At 37.9% G+C, this 19,443-nt stretch overlaps 1 protein-coding gene across 1 annotated transcript in view; it reads left to right on the top strand.

Moving 5' to 3' along the window:
- sntb1 (syntrophin, basic 1) overlaps positions 1 to 19,443 on the top strand; it is a 33,177-nt gene that overhangs the window by 8,598 nt on the left and 5,136 nt on the right. Inside the window, exons 2-5 of the mRNA XM_082150001.1 lie at positions 4,217 to 4,433; positions 9,976 to 10,183; positions 15,096 to 15,232; positions 16,162 to 16,358. Coding sequence (XP_082006127.1) covers positions 4,217 to 4,433; positions 9,976 to 10,183; positions 15,096 to 15,232; positions 16,162 to 16,358 — 759 coding nt within the window. The remainder of the gene's footprint in view (positions 1 to 4,216; positions 4,434 to 9,975; positions 10,184 to 15,095; positions 15,233 to 16,161; positions 16,359 to 19,443) is intronic.

The raw sequence follows: 19,443 nt of genomic DNA, 5'->3' as shown, positions 1-19,443 counted from the left end.
TATGGAATTTTTCGCCACTAGGGGTCGCTAACCTATTTACAATAACAAAGGCGTATTTTGATGACGCAACATTTGCTAAGAATTATGGATCTTGTCGTCAACGTCAAGCCGACCGATCTAATCTATGGATCTAATAATGTTTATGGATGACTGCTTTTATCATGACTGTGATATGAAGCAGTTCGGGATTGCTAAGAGACAGCTATCAGCTCCACACGCGACGCGATATGGACATTTCATTCTACTGAACTAACGTTACACGCGAGTGCAGAATTACTACTCATAGTCACAGGTCAGTTTATTAGACAAATTAAACTTGTGAGGTAACTCAGCGTTGTTTCACTTGGTCTAACATTACACTATCACACTAAACTGCATTTGAATGTGTTGAAATGTATGTGTTAGTTTGTCTGTATGAGACTAGCAGTAAGCTAGCTAGATCAACATTAGAATAACATACAGATCATATTCTAACATTTCATCATGTTGAGCTATATAACATTGATTAGTTTTATGTAAATGTGCTCACCTGTTTAATAAAGTACATGTAGAAGCGGTCGAAGTCTTGGACGTGGAGCTCTCGTTTATATACTGTCTATGGGAGCTCTAGGCATCTCGAAAACACCGCGCTGATATTGATTCTCGGTTTAGTTCTCCTTTTGTATCCAAAGTCTGCTTGCCATGGTCCATAATGTTTGAACGAAACAACAACAGCGTGCAAATAGACATTGCGAACTACCGTCAGTCGCTTTGGTTACTATCAGAGGGCTCTGGTTCATAGCTCTGGTTGCCATGGCAGTACGAGCGGAAACTAGGGACAACGCGGATATGACGCCATTGACGGCGACAAAACGGAAATAAAGAAACGGGACGTTTCTCGAATTAAATTACAAATTTCTCCTGGTTTGAAAGTTGTTGGAAACAGTCGGGATAATGTAAGTACACAACTAAAAAAAAATATATATAACATAGATATAGTGATTTTTGCTATTTTTAAAGCAAAAAAGTTACATATTGTGGCTTTAAAGGAATTTTCAGAAAGTTATTTTTGTGACAAAACGTCAAGGAGATTTGCATAACATCTTTTGCCTGCCACTGAAGTGACATGATTAAGTAAATAAGCAAAGATAAGATATAACTAACTGTTTTAGCACAAAGTTATCCCTTTGCCTTTGTAGAACATAGAAAATCTTTTCATAAGTTTGTGTTTGTAGCTAGTCTCTTAGCTTGTCCTTGAGGATAAAGGACCACAGAAGCTTTTAGCCCTGTGAATAGAGTTCCACCTGCTGTGTGGTGGACTCTAAAGTTCTGAGTTGTAATGTTTTATGCAAGAGCTGACAGAAGAATCCTTGACCGTGAAGTACACAGTTACATGTGAGACTTTGGCAGTAGCATTCAGAACTTCTCACTTCTGTGCCTCGGCATTTAGATGGAGTTTATGGATTATGTAGAATTGTAGATAGTTATCTTGCTTTGTTTTGTTCTTAATCTTATCAGTCTGAAGTTGTAAAGACAGGGATTTTTGTTTAGGCGTTTAGCCTTAGTGACACCAGCTTTGCAAGTTGTGTTTCCTGTTTTAACTTGTAAACTAAAGGTCATGATAACGCATGAGTATAGTTGGAGGCAGATAGAAAATGTATGTTATTGTCTTCTCTTCACTTATGTGTGTGTGTGTGTGTTACTTGAGCAATAGCACACAATAGAGAAAGCTTCTTATCCCAAATTCAGGATACATTTTTAGACAAACAGTGATTGGATGCATTCCAGACAATAAAAAATGTTCAAATACACAAACTCAATACTTGAAGTTTCCAACAAATGGTCAGAGAAAGGTACCAAAGGAGGTACAAACTAAATGTTATATGTTGTTTTCTTTTCTATTTGTGTTATATGAGTTTTGCAATAATGCAATACTATAAAGCAATCATTTGTTTTGCAACATTGACAGTTATTGAAGTGAATTGAAACAACACTGAATAAATAAATTGAGCTGCATAATAACACTATTATCTTTTTTAGAGCTGCTTTAAAGGTACAATATGTAAGAATTTTGCATTAAAATATCCCAAAATCTCAAGGCCAGTGTTATATATTTTGTTAAGTTGATTACTTACAATATCCCAAATGTTTCCAACTATTTTTAAATCGTGAGAAAATTGCGATTTTAACCAAGGAAACGGGGCGTTAGAGCAGGGGGGAGCTGGGAGTCGCCAGTCAATTGCGTCATATCCGCGTCACCCTCGGTTTCCGCTCGTACTGCGTGGAGTCCTGGACAAATGCGGAAGTTGTAGGCCTAGTTGTAGCGTCTATCAAGCTACAAACTTTAGCTTGTTTCTTGCAGTCGTTATGGTACACAATTATTCTTTACCGATTGCTGCTGGTTCTGTCGACAAAGCATGCTTAATTTTATATTTTCCAAATGTAGCATTCGGTAATAGTTATGTTTATGTAAGGAAAGTATTATTGCTTTAGATTTGTGTTTAGTTTATTGACATTGTTTATCACGTCTGGTGTTTATGGCCATGTAAATAAACATAGCATGTGTTATACATAAAGATTAATCAGTATTTTGGCAAATGATGTGGGCATGTTCGAATGTACTTTTACAACAATTGTTTAGAACATGTAAAACTGCGCAGCGTTATCACAACAATGAATTCAACAAATACAGTAACATCTATGAAGTATTAAACCTTACTTTTCTTGCGGTTAATTCATTTTAATGAAATAAAAGTGTGATGAGGTTTAAGAGTCAGGAAGGAAGAAGACGCGTCGTCGTGACTGGGACTCGTACTTTATTAAAATAAAGCAAAACAAACAAAAGCTGCGCACAACGCGCATTCACTGTGGCGACGGCACAAAACAGTTCAAAAATGAGAGCTCGGATCCACCGGTTTTCTTCCTCTGCGTCCAATTTTCTCCCCAGTCTCTCTCTCGTTCCAGCGCGGCTTATAAGCAGTCTCTCCACGCCGATCACTGCAATAAGACACAGGTGCATTTGCACTTGACCTACTTGCTCGTCTCTTTTCTCTCCCATCACAGACCGCGCTGAACCACGCCCCCCTCGCCACAAAAAGCATGTCATTAAACGCAACATTTATAAAAATAGAACTTAGCCTCATCCATGAACATGATTTTTCGATTCCCGTATGACTGATTTACATCCACGGTGGAGTTTAAAACGACAGTTCCCATCATTCCACGCTCCTTCACATCGTCATCAAGCTACGCCGTTGTTGTTGTTTGGAATGTAGCGCCCTCTAGCGGCAAAAATTCTTGCATATTGTACCTTTAAGGTCGGTGGTGTGAACGGGCCTTTACAACTGAAGTTTAATTAGTTTCATAATTGATACATTTTACAACATTAACACTGTTTTTTAGGGTTTGTGTCTTTAGTCATTTAAAAAGTAATGGGTCACTAAAGTGTACCCTGTTTTTGAAAAGTGTCTACTAGCATAGTGAATTTTTTTATGTTTTCTCGTCATAAATCATTCTGTTGATCTTTTATTACTTGGTCCTGCAGTTAGGGATTGTTTACTTGGCACACTGCAGCATATATGGGCAAAAGTTTTTGCAGAGAGAAGCATTTATGGATTATGCAACTGTATGTTGCCCTCAGGCATTCAGAATGACTATGTTTTAACCAAATTGATGTCATGCCAAATAGCCAAACAGCCCATTTGTCTCTTTTATGGGTAATTGTGAAATGCCACTATTATTGTGAAATAGCCCTGTGCTCACATGGTCAACTGCTTCCTGTAAAGATTAAGCTGTCATATGGAATGGGAATAATTGGCCCTCAGCGTGACATTCACCTGAGAAGCATGGCAGTTGTAATTCGGTTATCAGCACGTTCATGTGCAGATGCTTCAGCCTCAAGTTCATTGCCCTGTCATAAAGCCAGCAGCAATCGTCTAGAAATGCAATAGAATAGTATGCAAATATGCGGTGAATTGATTTCCTCACTCAGGACAGCTGTGGGAGTGAAGTGGTTTGCGTAGGGGTTTCCTGCTTTCGTTTCTGACTGGCTAAGGCCCAGTGCACACGTGATGGAAAATTAACTCGCAGAGCTGTTTTGTGTTGATTTTTTTTAGGTATGTGCGTCTATCGATACTGTTTTGTTTTTTATAAAAGAAGCTTAGAAGAAGAGAATGTGCGAACAACATACAGTAATAATGTCACGACCCTCAACTGACACATTTCTTTTTTGTTCTAGTGAAATACATGCGGGAAGCGACGCCATATGTGAAAAAAGGCTCACCGGTGTCTGAGATTGGCTGGGAGACCCCGCCTCCTGAGTCCCCTCGTCTCGGCAGCCCTCACTTCGATATCCCCAGCCCCCCCTCACTGTCCTTACAGGGTGACCGCAGATACATCCCCCTCAAAATGTGCTACATCACCCGCAGTATGACTGTCCCTGACCCAGAAAACAGGTACTGCTTCTAATGCATTCAATATATTGACCACAGGAAGTTTGCAAACTTGAAGCATTACTTTATCAGAGGTCAAAGTCCAATAAATAAATGTTTAAAACATTACAGAATATTTTAATACATATTATAGCAAATGGTTTTAAATGGTTTTAAACTGAATTCAACATTGGGAAGTATGAATACTTTGGGGAAATCATTTATTTTGTATTTCTCATGAGCTGATCAGCGTTTGTTAATAGCTGTTTCCATCCAAAGCTTCGAACTTATGCGCAAAATTAGAATATCGCATAAAACGATTAAAACATTATTTTCGATTACAAACAAAATCGTCACTTCCTGGAAAGTTGGCGCAAAATATCCATAATACAATTTGCGCATTAAGACAGCACGTAGACAAAAAAGAAATGGACGCTGTCAATTTATCTTGCGTTTGAGGTGGATGCCCGATGTTTGGGAATACAATCGTGTGTGACAGTTCTGGGATGTCATTGTACCCAACCATTTTGATGACACACTTTGACTTGGGCATTTCCTCAAATGAGTGCATACGTTTTTTTATGCGCATTTTTTGAATTTATGCTCAACTTCCCAATTGCATCCAGTGGTTTTTATCCCAACATTGGCATAAAAATAGGTGGATGGAAACATAGTTTATGCCAGAGTGACTGAGATGGGCAATCAAATCAAAATAGGTGGGCATTACTGTTACTTTTTACAGAAGCAAAGTGTGAATTACAGCATGAAACTTCTTTTTTATTGGTCAAAATATGAGGTGTAAGATGTAAGTAAGTAGCTAAACATTTAATTGTTGACAACTGTGATACGATTGAAATGTTAAACGACCAACAGTAATATACAGAGGTGCAAACGGCTCAACTAGAGCCGTTTTCAGCATATTAGGCATAAGAATGAATGTGTGCAATTGTGCATATTGCACATTTTCTTGATGGCCTTTCAATAAATTCACTCATCATCCTTAGACCTATTCTTGAATATGATCAAGTGTGTGGCTTTGACAAGTGGGTTTATAGGTTGTGGTTAGGACAGTCTCATTTCCAAATAGACCAAATGCACTTCTTCACGATAAAATCTAGTTCTTTAACTATTTTTCTTTATTTGTCTCCTACTCAGTTTCTTGTCAAAAAGAGAAAATTAAAGAAATAGTGCTTAAAATTTAAAGGGATAGTTCACCTAAAAAGGAAAATCGGGTTATCTTTCTTTATCATTTACCTATGAAACTTTTGTCTTTCTAAACCTACATGTTATGTTTTCATAAAAGTTTCCATTTTTCAAGCTATTGTTATTCAATTTTTGTCCTCCAAACATCTTAGATAAGGAGAATCAAAATCTTTTTCGGACCCCCAAGCAAGCACAGATTTTAGACGTTTAGATGCTTGGACATGCTTGTTAAAAATGGTGGAGAAAGTGATTTGAAATGTTTTAGACATTAATGCCGTCTCAGGATGAGCAGTAAGGGGGTCTCATTATTTAGAGGATGAATGTGACAGCCAATGGTAATGCACTCCACACAACAAAATGCTTTATGCTGGTCGCTCTCTCAGTCATGTTTGATGTCTAAAGAGTGCTAGTGTCCTCTTCTTGTCAGTGAACCTTCATATGTTCAAAGTGATGGAGGACAACGTCAAAGTCCATGTCAACAATGACTTCAAAGTTTTCCTATGTTAACAGAGTGCTTGAGTTGGGCCCAAAAAACAAGACATGAAGCCAAACACCAAACCTGTGACCTATTTGCACACCATGTCCAAAGAATAAATACAAATAAAATATTGATCAAGAGGCTAAAATGATGCTTGGTGCAAAAAGGTAACAATACGTTTTCAGGTTAGCAGTGTCCAGTAGATAAACTGGAACATTTATATGGATGTATTTATTTATAGATGAATGATCTACTATGAGTGTAAATTATTATAATAATATAATAACTGCCCCCCCATAAAACCATAAACATATTCACCATTTTCTAAACAAGAAGTCTTGATAGATAAACAAACTTTTATTTTGAGGATGCAAATATTTGAAATAAAATATCAGTCTCAGATGTTTCATTTTGTGTTGCTGAATGTGTTTTTGCTCTAGTGATCGCACCAACAACCACAGTGTTTTTTTGTTCTCCTAGCTTCATGTTATTTTTTGCACTATATTGTACTTTTGTCGTGAGAAAAATGAACGTTGTGGTTTGTGAGATTAACCATAACATTTCACAGGAAGTGTGTTAAAAGATGATGTACCAGAACTGAGCTGCTTGACAATAATGACAAGAGGATCTTGTCACATCTTTTTTAAAAACACTGTCAGACTTTGCGTCAGTGAGCTGCTGGAATGTTTAAAGTCACCATGTCCATCACACGAGATCATAGCAATAGCAAACCACAAACCATCCAATCAATTTCCAATGGACAAAATCCTACATTTTTTCTTGTTAGAGAGGCTATTTCACTTGGATATACGTCATAATAGAGAAGAGAGTATACTTCTCTAGTGACTAGAGAATACTATTGCAACTTCTGTTTCATGCTGACTTTAACAAACTGCACTCTAATAACTTTCTGCCTCCATTTGTTTGTTGTTGCTTTGTCTCAAACATACACTGAAAAAGAAAAAACAAAGTAAAAATGTACTTAATTTTTGTCTTTTGCAAGTTTTTGCACGCATATTTTTAAGTAAACTTCACATATGGAACTAAGTAAACAAAGAAAATACGTTATTTTAACTTGGCCAGTAAAAGTTGAGTAATTTCTACTTAGTTGAAGTTTCCTTTGAAATCCATTTTACTCAAACAATATAACACTGAATTAAACCATGCTTTTAAAGTGTATGCTTTACTTAGAAAAACATATAAGTAAATAAAACAACAGATATTGTGTAGACACCATATCCACATATAAGAGGTAATCCAGCACCTGAACACAAAGATATCAATACTTGGTACACAATACACAATGATGGTAATATTCAATGGATCGTTTTTGAGTATAAATGTGTCATCTTGAGTAGAAAATGAATTCCAAATACACAATAAAATGATTAAAATATCACAATACCACTTTTGCATTGCTGAATGCTTTCAGAGGAATCGCAGCCCTGTTATTATTCAGTACAACAGCACTCCTGCTCATAAGATATTGCTTAAATATGTGGCGTGGCCAGACTGATAGTGAGATAAACTGACAGGCAGACAGACAGACGAAAGACTTCACTCCTGCCATGCGGCATGTCAGTAAGGAGCTCTGCAGACCATCAGCTCACACCCTCCAGCTCTGTTTTCAATTTACACCATTGTGTCCCTTGTCTTTTAGCCCATCCATCACTGTGGTGCTCATGCGGAGCTCTATCAACTGCAGACATTCACGGCTTACCTCGAGTGCCACACTGTGAGAGGATTCCTGTCAAATTCCTAAACAAAATCCATCTGGAATAAAAATAGAATGTGCCCTCGCTCTTCCACTGTTGTCATTTCTTTGGACTGTTGGGCGTTCTGATGGTCCAGAGTGGATCTGTAACTGGAGTTGTTTTGGTGGAAGTTAGAGTAGCTGGAGGTTTGGGGTATGGAGATGTTCCTCCACAGCAGATGTGTCAGTGACCTTTCCATCTGTCTTGTGTTAGTCTTGCTCTTGTTTGGTTTGACACATGTTTGGAGACCATCTAAATTTAGTTCATCTTCTTCGTTTTGTCCTCTTTGACTCATTAATTGGAGTTTTTTTATGCCTTAATTTTTTTTAACACCATTTAGTATGTTTTTTTAAAAAGCCATTTGGTTTATGAGTACACAGGAAGTGTCCTCATTTACCATGTTTACATTGTAATACCTTCAATGGTTCTATGGTTTATCTTCATAAACCATAGAGCACACACATACACACAAACACATTTCTCAGAAAAATAAGTTGTATGAAAATAGGTCAAAAATTCTATTGTCTCAGTAAAGTCGGTAAACTCTTTAATTAATAATAAAAATGTAGATCGATAATTGTTCAGTCGTATCTGATTGTGAGGTGCCTTAAGATTCCAACCCCTAATGTCAATCTAATCTTTTCCATTTTAAGAGCATGTAAAAAAATCCAATGGCGATTAAAATGAATGGCTGTTGACTTTTCAGTTAATAATAAGAATGTCATCTAGTCATGGCATACTTTTTAAATATCCACTAATGTGTTTTCTTTACTAATTAGTAGTCATAGTATTTTTTACTAGTCATAATTTGGTAATATGTGACCATTTTCCACTCTGTCTCTGGCCGTTTCAGTGAAATGCTCAGTTTTTGTTCTGCTTCTCATTGTAGACTTCACTGTTATTGACTCTTTCAAGCATCTCTGCATAGAAATGTATTCCATTATGTACGTAGAGCTGTTTTTAAAAAACAAAACATCTCTGTTTTTTTTCCTTCTGTCTGGACCTGCACATTTCCTCTCTACAATTACTTGAACCAAGAACTAGGTTTTGCCCTATCATTGATACTTCTATGTAAACAAAGCATGGCATAAGTTCTCTGAGGTTGAATTGTAAGGGTAACTTTCTGAGGTCTGCTTACTACCTAAGAGAGATCTCATTTGACCACAAAAGGAATTGAAACATTCACTTCCTAAATTGGACACAGGCATCTCCATTAGTTGTGAAATTTTCCCAATTATAGTCTTAAAGGGCAGAACTCATTGGGCCTCATCCAAAAAGCTTTTTCCTCCAGTCTACTGCAAACACATCAGCTCCATCTGTGCCCACCCCCCTAAGCCCCTCCAAACTCTCTGTCTTCATGAAGGTAGATCTATTTTTACCTACACGGTGCACCTGAAAATGATATTGTGGATTGTAAGGTTAAGACTTTTACTCTAGATGATGTATGAGTGGAGTATTTATCACTGTAAACTCCATGAACCGAACTGATGTATGGTTCTGTTTAAACCTGGTGTATCTGATATTCTGGTGGTTAATGTTGACTCCAGAGCTCTTTTAAGCACTGTCTGCCCTTTAAGTCAACTCAGATGGCTCGTGTTTAAATAAATGTTGTCAAATGTCATTGCGTGTAGTCTGTTCTGTAATATATTTAACTCATTCAACTCTACTATATTACATTTTATAGAAATATATCTGTTGCTTTAAAAATGCAATTAATACATACATACTTAAATGCACCTCTTCTATAATGAGCATGTTTTTAAAATTCTTATTTAAGATTAATTTAGCTTTTTTTTTTTGAGGGCATAAAGTCACTATGTCAGGGTAATACAATTGTACTGATGGTATGAGGGGATTTTTTTTTTTCAAAGTAGTTTGGCATAATAATTTTTATTAGTATTTTTTTAATAAAATAAATATTTTATACAAACCTGCTTATTCATATTTTTTAAACTTCCATCTGCCAAACTTAGTCATGTTGTGCAACATACATGCAGTAATAAATAATGACAAAATTGCAATATTTGGTTGAGCTATTCCTTTAATAAACCCTTATCTTGACCAGTGAACTCTGGATTTAGGTTAAAATGGAAGCTGAATTGAATTCTCTTTCTTTCTTCTTGTGTTTCAGGCAGATGGAGCTGCACTCCTCTGATGCTAAGCACACAATAGTCATGAGACATACAGACACAGCCTCTGTCCAGACCTGGTTCACTCTCATGCAAACTGCCATCACAAACCTTACCAGCAAAGTCATCAGCGAACTCCGAGAACACGCAGGCCGCCACAGCATCGCCGGGAGTCGAGAGATCCGATACCTCGGCTGGCTAGCGGAAAAGGTGGAGAATTGATTCAATTCAATTTGATGAAAACAATTTAAATGTGATGATCTTAAACAGTATAATGAATGTACTTGTGCTATTGACTTTTGCAGTGAGGCTTCGCAAAAACCTGAGACCATATATACAAAGTTCTTTCATGAAACTCTTGATGGCACAGGCTGATCGCAATCACATCATTCTCTATAGGGCACAGCTGATTGGTTCCTGCTGTATCAGTAGCCAATGAGCTCAATGCTCATCATTCAGATACTTGGTCAGCTTTTGCCTTAGCAGTGCTGCGCACTTACAGAAACCCTCCACCTTCCCCACCTCCACCTGTATAGATCTGCTACTGGTAATTCATGCATCCAAGTTGTTCAGCAGCAGCATCATGTCTGTCTTGCTCACAGCAGCGTGTCATATATGATTTGGCAGTAGCAATAACCAACAGCAGCAGCAGCAGCATTAAAGGGATAGTTCACTTTGAAATACATTTTTGGTATGTTTTAGCTTACCTCAAGGGCATCCAAGATGTAGGTGTCTTTTTTTCCGCAGTAGTTTCAATTTTGATATTTTTAGGTCAAACCGTTCTTGTCTGTCAGTCATATAATGCAGGTCGATGGTCACTGTCTCAAAGAGCAAGCACAGAGTCCAAATTAAAACAATTCCCCGTCGTCCAAATTAAACAATTCCCCATCGTAAGTACACATTGATGGCCTAAGACACGAAAACGAACAGTATTTATATCGTTTTTACCTCTTATACACAGCCATGTCCAAGTGATCTGATCTGACGTGTACGCAGACTGGTGCATAGATATATACACTAGATGTCGCCTTAAAGACATTCGTTCCAATGAACTGCCGTAGACAAGGCGACATCTAGTGTGTATATATCTATGCACCAGTCTGCGTACACGTCAGATCAGATCAGATCACTTCGACATGGCTGTGTATAAGAGGTAAAAACGATATAAATACTGTTCGTTTTCTCACACAAACCGCTCGTTTCGTGTCTTAGGCCATCAATGTGTACTTACGATGGGGAATTGTTTAATTTGGACGACGGGGAATTGTTTTAATTTGGACTCTGTGCATGCTCTTTGAGACAGTGACCATCGACCTGCATTATATGACTGACAGACAAGAACGGTTTGACCTAAAAATATCAAAATTGAAACTACTGCGGAAAAAAAGACACCTACATCTTGGATGCCCTTGAGGTAAGCTAAAACATACCAAAAATTTATTTCAAAGTGAACTATCCCTTTAATAACAGCAGCAGCATAGCAGATCTATTCAACCAAGACCAAACATATCAACGTTGTCATATCAATTACCACGTCAGAAAAAACATTGATCAAGATGGTAAAAGAAAATGTTAAATTGTTTTTGCATTGAGCTTATGATGTCACCAGCCTGTTTCAACTGTCCAACTGCATATAAACTCGCATCAATTCAGCTTCATGATATTCCTACCTATGAAAGAATCTGCATGGCATGAAAATGTAACTCTTCTGGGTGTCATTTAGCTGTATGATATGGAAAAGGTTACCCAAATTTAAGTAAAAGTAAGCTGTCTAGATCCATAAGGATTTCTAACATAAAACCCAGCATTAGCTCAAGGTCTTTGGTTTGATGTAAGTGTTCCACTGTAAAATGTTCCTGTCATGATAATAATAACTGTGTGGAAAACCTACATTCACTCAAGAAAACAGTTTGGAGGACATTAAAGTGCTTTTTTACAAGTTTTTACAATAATTTGGCATTTGTTTTTCATGTGTAAGAGGTACGCCTGGTTACATTTGTATCATAGGTGCTCGTTTCAAATCTGCTGTCATACTTATATACTTCAGTTGTATATACGTAAGCAGGTGTGCTCATAATCAATAACAAAATTCACATTTAGATTATATATAAGTATATGTATGTATCTATGCATTTTGAATGCATTCAAAATGCATGCGTGTATGCATTCAAAATTCAGTATCTTCCACAAATATGGAGCACTTCAGCTTTTCAGATTTTCTGTCCAATCAAATGCTCTCGAGAATCTGAATCATCCCATCCCTTACGTTAGAAAAAGATTTGCTACAGCTGCATCTGAAATGGTTGTTTCTTCACACATTAACTATTTTGTAAGTAATGAATAGCACACAGGGCGCTATATAGGGAGAGATTTCAGACACAGTCATGAAGCCTGTTTTCTTGTCAGCATCATCTCAAACCGCATTCTAAACAGGCCTGTCACAAGGCTGTTTGTAGGGCTGTTATGCAAGTGATCCGCTATTGGCTGTTTTAAAAAAGGAACGTCTCTTCAAAATGGCCCTCCCCGACTTGACATTTAATTTGGAAATACAGCAACACATCCAAGGAAACCTGAGATTTTTTTAAAAATCACAATTATTTTATTTCCCCCCAGATCATGCAGCTCTTGAGTCTGCCATGGTAAGGCACGTTTATTGATTGACAATGAAACAGGACTTCATTTGACACAACAGTTCTCTGCCCTCTGCTTCCCTCCCATTAAGCCACCTCTTTGATGGGCCTCTAGTACACACATTTTAATATTTGCCACATACTTGTGAAAATGGTACGAACATGATTTAAAACAAACGTGTACGGATGAAGCATGTTAGCAGGTCCCAGGTTATACCATACACTCTGGTTGGAAACATGACTAACATTCTCAAAACTGTACAGACAGTTCCTCTGAAGAGGTTTTTTTTCTTCTTCTAAAAATTCTCACAAATCGTGGTGAGCGGGTACTGGAGTGTTTGGAGGATGACTCTTCTCAGTGTGACCGCAGGTTTTTCCTCCCTATTAAATCTTCTTTTCATCGCCGTCTCATTAGCTGAGGCCTGGCTGGGCCGGCTAATAGAGAACTGCAGTGATGGCAGGGCTGTGGGCAGCCCAGTCTCAGCCTGCCCTTTAATGAGAGCTCACCCGTTCCGTCTCCTATTACCAACCTGCCGGCCCCTTGATGAATAATTATATGAGGAAAAAACCTCAGTGTGCTGAATGCCCACAGACAGCGAGCAGATTTTTTTTGTGCTTATAACAAGGGCCTGTTTGTGGTTGCGCATCTGCTTCTGATGCACTCTGCCCCGCTGGGGTCTCTTTTTAGCCTTAAGGCAAACTGACCCTGTGATTTGTGAGATTTGAGTGGTCTGTCAGGCCCTGAGGAGACATGTCATAGACGAGAGCTTCAGCAGTAAATGCATTCAGGCTCAACTTAAGGTCTTATTTGGACAACGTTTGGAACTATTACTCAATTTTAGTGCAGGTCTACTTTTGAGCTTATTAAAGTCAACGTGAAATGTCATTCAAATCTCACTTCTGTAATGTGATGGATTTCAGAGTGAAACACGATTTTCAGTGTGAAAAAAAATGTTGAGTGGGGCTTAATTTTATTCACCTGGAAATGATTGGATCATGTTAAGTGGGTGTTTCTCAACAGAATGGTGGTTAGAGGGGAGGGGTGAAAGTATAAGGGATTTGTGAAGTCATCCGAAAAAGAAAGTCATTTCAGAGGCAAAGCAAGTTATTATAATTTCATTAAAGATGATGACAAACATTTGTTTTTCTGTAATAACGTGTACGGATGAATCATTCACAGTAAGACAGGGTTGATACAATCATACTAATATATTGCCATTGTTTTCCTCATAATATTGCATTGATACTTCAAATATCAAATGATATGGTCAAACAATGTGAAAGCAGTTTGTCTAAATAAGCATTACCTCTGAAACTTCTCAGTGTGGTCAGAGATGCAGAACCGGAGAAAATCAAATAATAATTGCAAGTTCTGTCAGGAACACTATCGTCAAATACGATTGACAATTAGCATACCGTTTGGATTGGTTCTGTTTTGGGCAAGAACTCCCTGCGCATCCATGCAGCCTAGCATGGAGAAGAGCAGGGAGAGCAGCGATAACCCCCCTTAGGGTAAACAGAACAGAACCAACATGAATGTATTGCAGATATCATTAATGTCAATATTTTAATGTACAACATAATTCGAGAATTTAGTCTGATTCAAAGGGGAATCAGAATGCCAAATCCTGACTGGACGAGAGGAGGAGCTGGGGATGGAGGAGGGTAATTCGCTCCTGAGAAACGCAATAGCTGCTGATAATACTGAAGGAGCTTATATATGGATGCTGTGATAGGCATTGCATTCCTATAGGTAGATGTGGATCAGCTCAGAGTCAGACCTGCCAGAATTAAGGTTACGCTTAAAGTAAAAACTATTTTCCTGTGAGGTTAGAATAATACACTTATTTTCGTAAGGTTTTGCTTCTCTGGTAAATTGATCTTGTTTTTAGAATGCTTTTAATAGAAAACAAAGATGCTTTGCGTACAGTATGTAAATTATATTTATGCATGATAACAAAGCCATTGTGCGTACCTCCGAACCTGATTTGATCAAGTACAACATCTTACTGGAACAACACCTTTGTTGATCCTGGAACAGATTTGAGGGACAAGTTTACAGTTTAGTTTAGGCTTACAGCCAGGGTTAGGCGCTTCTACATCAGTGTCACTCACCTGTCATTTCCCTCTGATTTTAGGGGTAACCTATGGGTAGGGATATGGTTATGATTACATTTTCGGACTGGAATGTTGTTCCAGGACCAACAAAATATGTTGACCCTGCAAAATCAGGACGTTCCGCAAGCACCATGTATGGCTGTTTCGAGGAGGAGATGGGTAGGGGAATGAAGATTGTGCATGTGCCCGCAATCTTCCCCTAACTGGGATAAATAAAGTGAACTATGTATAGGTCTTGTATATCTGAAAACTTTTGTGTGTGCATACTTTCAGGCAAAGCTTTATACATGAGGGAAAGGAACTTGCATTAAGAAAATAAATGGGGTTTCTTTTGAATTCATGTTGACTTTACTGAGGGTGTGTGTGTGTTTCAGACGGAAAGTGAAAGACAACGCTGGAAGCCGGTGCTCGTGATGTTGACGGAGAAAGACCTGCTGCTGTTTGACAGTATGCCACGCATGAGAGAACACTGGCTCAGCCCGACACACACCTACCCTCTGCTCGCCACACGGTACACACTCACACACAGCGTTACGGCTGTCTTTTTGCTCATTCATACAAACACACCTTTGGAAAACCAATCATGGTGTACACACTTGCAAAACCCTCTGTACACACACACACACACACGCAAACACTCACACTTTTTGCATGGCAGTTGGCAGTGCTGATCAGTTGGGAACTGAAATACACAACTGCAGTCTTTCTCAGCCAGTTGGAAAGAAACTGTACAAAAGCATTACGGCTATTAAAGGCCTGTTGAGGCTGTATGAGGCGGCAGCTATTGCTACAAGGGATAGATTTGAAGTCCAAGTTCAACTGGACTGCAGCCCAGATATCACTCTAGGGCTGATAGGGCAGTTATCACAGGCTCAGTTGGCATGTGTTAATATTTTGTTGACCTTGAGATTGTCCAAAATGGTAGAAAGTATAGCTGTGCTTTTTCTAAAAACTTTTCAAAACTTATATTGAAATCTCAAGTTTCTGTCAAGCCGGGCAGCCCCGCAAACAGTGAAAACTCATTGGACTAGATCCCACCCAGTAAATAGAATGCGACAGTGCCCAACCACTTTTTCAGTGGCCTTGGTTCTGCAGGTATTTTTCCCATTCGTTTTTTTTCCCATTGGGATTTTTTTTTTAAACTCTTCGTTAAGAAGTTATAAGCCATGAACCAAACCAACCAGCTAATAGGTGAACCACAACATTGCAAACTTTGATTGAACAAAAAGACAAAGGAACAAGACTGTACTTAATAGTAGAGCTGCAACTAACGATTATTTTGATAATCGATTAGTTGGCCGATTATTTCTTCAATTAATCTAGATTAATACTTCATATTAAAATCGCAGTGTTTTTGAGCAGTCTATTCTATTCCTCAATGATACCTTTGAGATGATACAACAGGAAAACAAATCTCTTATTTTTTTTTTTTTATCATAGGCTGGTGCATTCTGGTCCAGATAAGGGTTCACCACAGCCTGGTGGCGAGTTGTCCTTTGCTACACGAACGGGAACCAGATTGGGTATCGAAGCCCACCTCTTCAGAGCAGAGACCTGCAAAGACCTGTCACTCTGGACCAGACACATAGTCACTGGCTGCCACGCATCTGCCGAGATGATCAAAGAAGTCACTACCAGTGAGTATGGATCCTACCTCTTGCTCCTTTCTCACGTCTTATGACCTATTCACAGCTAGGAATAATTCTCAGCACGAGAAACATGCACAATAAGGTTTAAAAATGAAACCGCATCTTTTGAAGTGATCTATTGTACCAGGATTATTTGCCATTTCTTTACTAGGTTATTTTATTTATTTATTTATTTATTAACAAAATAATTCTTAAAGAAAACTTTTTATTCAGATATCCAAACTTCTTTGGATAAATGACTCAAATTTTTTCATCAGAGTGATATATTTTACACATTTGTATCTTATTATTTATTATGTGCATTTTCTTTCATCCAGCTTCCTCTTTTTACATTAGTTTTTCAGCTATAGTTTCTTAAAAAATATACTCATTCTAGTGTTAAATGTAGATTTGTGGTTGCATGCAAGCTTGTATGCAAAGATAAATGCATCTCGGCCGTCTGATGTCATTGTCGGTGGCTCCTACTGTACTCTGAATTCCCAAACGCTCTGTGCTGCACTACAATATTTCTGACTTTTGGATCTATGTTATTTATACTGAAGTCGTTTTGGTAAAGAGTGTATTTTTAGAATGGAATGCCATGGCAGAGTTCCTGTGTGGTCTCAATGCAGCAGGCGAGGGGCACCACCGAGCAAAGCATTCTGGGAATTGAAGCTCTCAGGCAGTCCCTTAGGCTAGACTGATAGGAAATGATCCGCCGTTGCTGAACTGAATGCGAGCCCCTGGAGATTACCGCGCCTTATTTGGATATCTCGCGGTTTTCCCCTTCTGTCAGATATTTTCATATGTTCTGAGATCAGGCTTTGAGATAATTTTCCACTTAACCTACAATGCTAGAATGGCAAGTAGACAGAGATTAAACGGAGCAATGATTAATGTTGATTTAATTGTCACGAGTTAAGCACGTTAGCATTGGTGTAGGAAGACGTACTCTGGAAAAATCTACTGAAAGAAACATAATAAAAATAGACTGACCTTGTTACAACATGCCAGAATCACTAATTAATACATTTGGGAGAACATTAATTACTTTGAGTTTGTAGCAGAGAGCAACAGATGCAGATCCTCTCAAAACAAACCAGACCGCTTTTATCACGCCGAATAACAAGTTAGACTGGATGTGACATTTTTCTTCCCTTAAAAAGATTCGTTTTGCGTCAGAATCTTGGAGCTGCTCCATATTTGGGATTTTATGGGAAAGGCCCATTTGGCAGCTGATGCTCCATTACCTGTGTTTAGTCTAATCTTGTAATCTGTTCAGGGAGTTAATGTCTCCAAAGATTCATTTTCTTAAGGTTCTGTAAAAATTCAGTGACGTCATATATTACTTTTATAGTTGGCCACAAGCTTCATAATCCGTTTTCAGGCTGTAATGACAAAAAGTCACAAAAAAGTCAAAATAAATAAATATACACGATATATTAATATATATATATATATATACACACACATTTTGACAATTTTGTCGTCTGTACGCAAAAAATGCAAAGGAAAAACTATTTAGTTTTTTATTAGAACATCATTGTCATGTAAACTTAATGTATTTCACGTTTTTGCTGTTAAAATAAATAATTTATATATATATAATATACCACATTAATAAAGCAATGTGAAAAGCGCCACAGAGACAAATGGCTTACCTATAGTTGTCTAACTACTTTATTAATATGTATTTTAATACATATTAATTTATTAATTCATTTTATTAGTATATATATATAATACTAATAAAATGAATTAATAAATTAATAAATACATATTTATAAAGTTATTAGACAACTACAGGTAAGCCATTTGTCTCTGTGGCGCTTTTCACATTGCTTTATTAATTTGAAGGGCCCACAATGGCTCTAATCAAATGACAGATTTTCATATTTAGATGTACTTTCATGTTTATGCTTTGTAAAGCACATTGCGCACAGACTAAAAGTGTTAAAGTAAATGTGTTATTCATGATTTGGAAAAGATAAGCCTGCATAGGCACAGGAGAAACACTTGCAGTTGAATTACTGAATTAACGGCCTGATATACTCATAGCGAAGTTCTATTTCTTTCTTCGTTTTGGGGGTAAAAAGAAGTTGGAAATACCTTTGCAGCTGTATACTGTTAGCGAACATCCCGATGCTGCTGAGAGCAGCTTTTAGATCATGAATATGTAAATATGTACGCACTTTCCTCGCAATAACAAAATAAACACACATCAAAAATGACAGCGGTGAGAAAACTGCAGTTAAGAAAGCATCTGATCATAGAGATGAGGATGTTTGCACAAGCACTCCAGTCAAGTAAAGTCATGTTTATTTATATAGAACTTTATACAATAGATTACTTTAAACCAAAAAGTTCTTCGATTTCACTTGAAGTATATCAGGGCCTTTATTGCAAAGCTATTGTAGTTAAAAAGCAGAAACATTCCTATGCTAGTCCATTCATGTTAAAGATGATGCCGTTTGTGCCTAAAAAGCCCATCTGGTGGGAAAGAGTCCCTCACTCCTGAAGATCAAGCCGTTTGGATGGGGGGGGATAAGGTTACAGTATTTTTAAGAGTGACATGGGAACAGTATTCCGAAATCGGCCCCCTCACCCAAAGTAAGTGATTAATAGGTGTTTGACTATTTAATGTCAGTGTAATTCAGATTTAATGGGTAAATTGCAGAAGAAGATGCTTTTTCATTGCTGTGATGATCTAATCAGCCTAATGGACTGGGTTGTAGCCAGAGCCGAGGGGTTTCTCAGAGATACACAATGTGAAAAGAACACACTAGCCTCGCAATTACCCGGTCAAAGAGCGATTCAGGAAGCTTTATTGGGGCAAATGGAGGAAACAGCAGAAGTGGATCTCTGGCACACTCACAATAGACATGGTAACAGTAGGTTTCTTTCTACACATCCTGTGGTGCCTGATGAGCTGTTATTGAATGGACTGGAGGAGTGATACTAGATACATGGAGTCCTGTGATGTATTTGATGGAACTAGGGAGGTATTAAGCAGAGATTACTGGTGATAAATGATTTACCAATTATCAGGATTCAAAGGACATTCATCTCACAGATGGAATACACTTCCATTTTA

This window comes from Leuciscus leuciscus (genome assembly GCF_965113295.1).
Source record: "Leuciscus leuciscus genome assembly, chromosome: 20".
NCBI classification, from domain to species: Eukaryota; Metazoa; Chordata; class Actinopteri; order Cypriniformes; family Leuciscidae; genus Leuciscus; species Leuciscus leuciscus.
The sequence above is the reverse complement of the archived record's forward strand: the minus strand, read 5'-3'. Positions and strand labels throughout refer to the sequence as shown.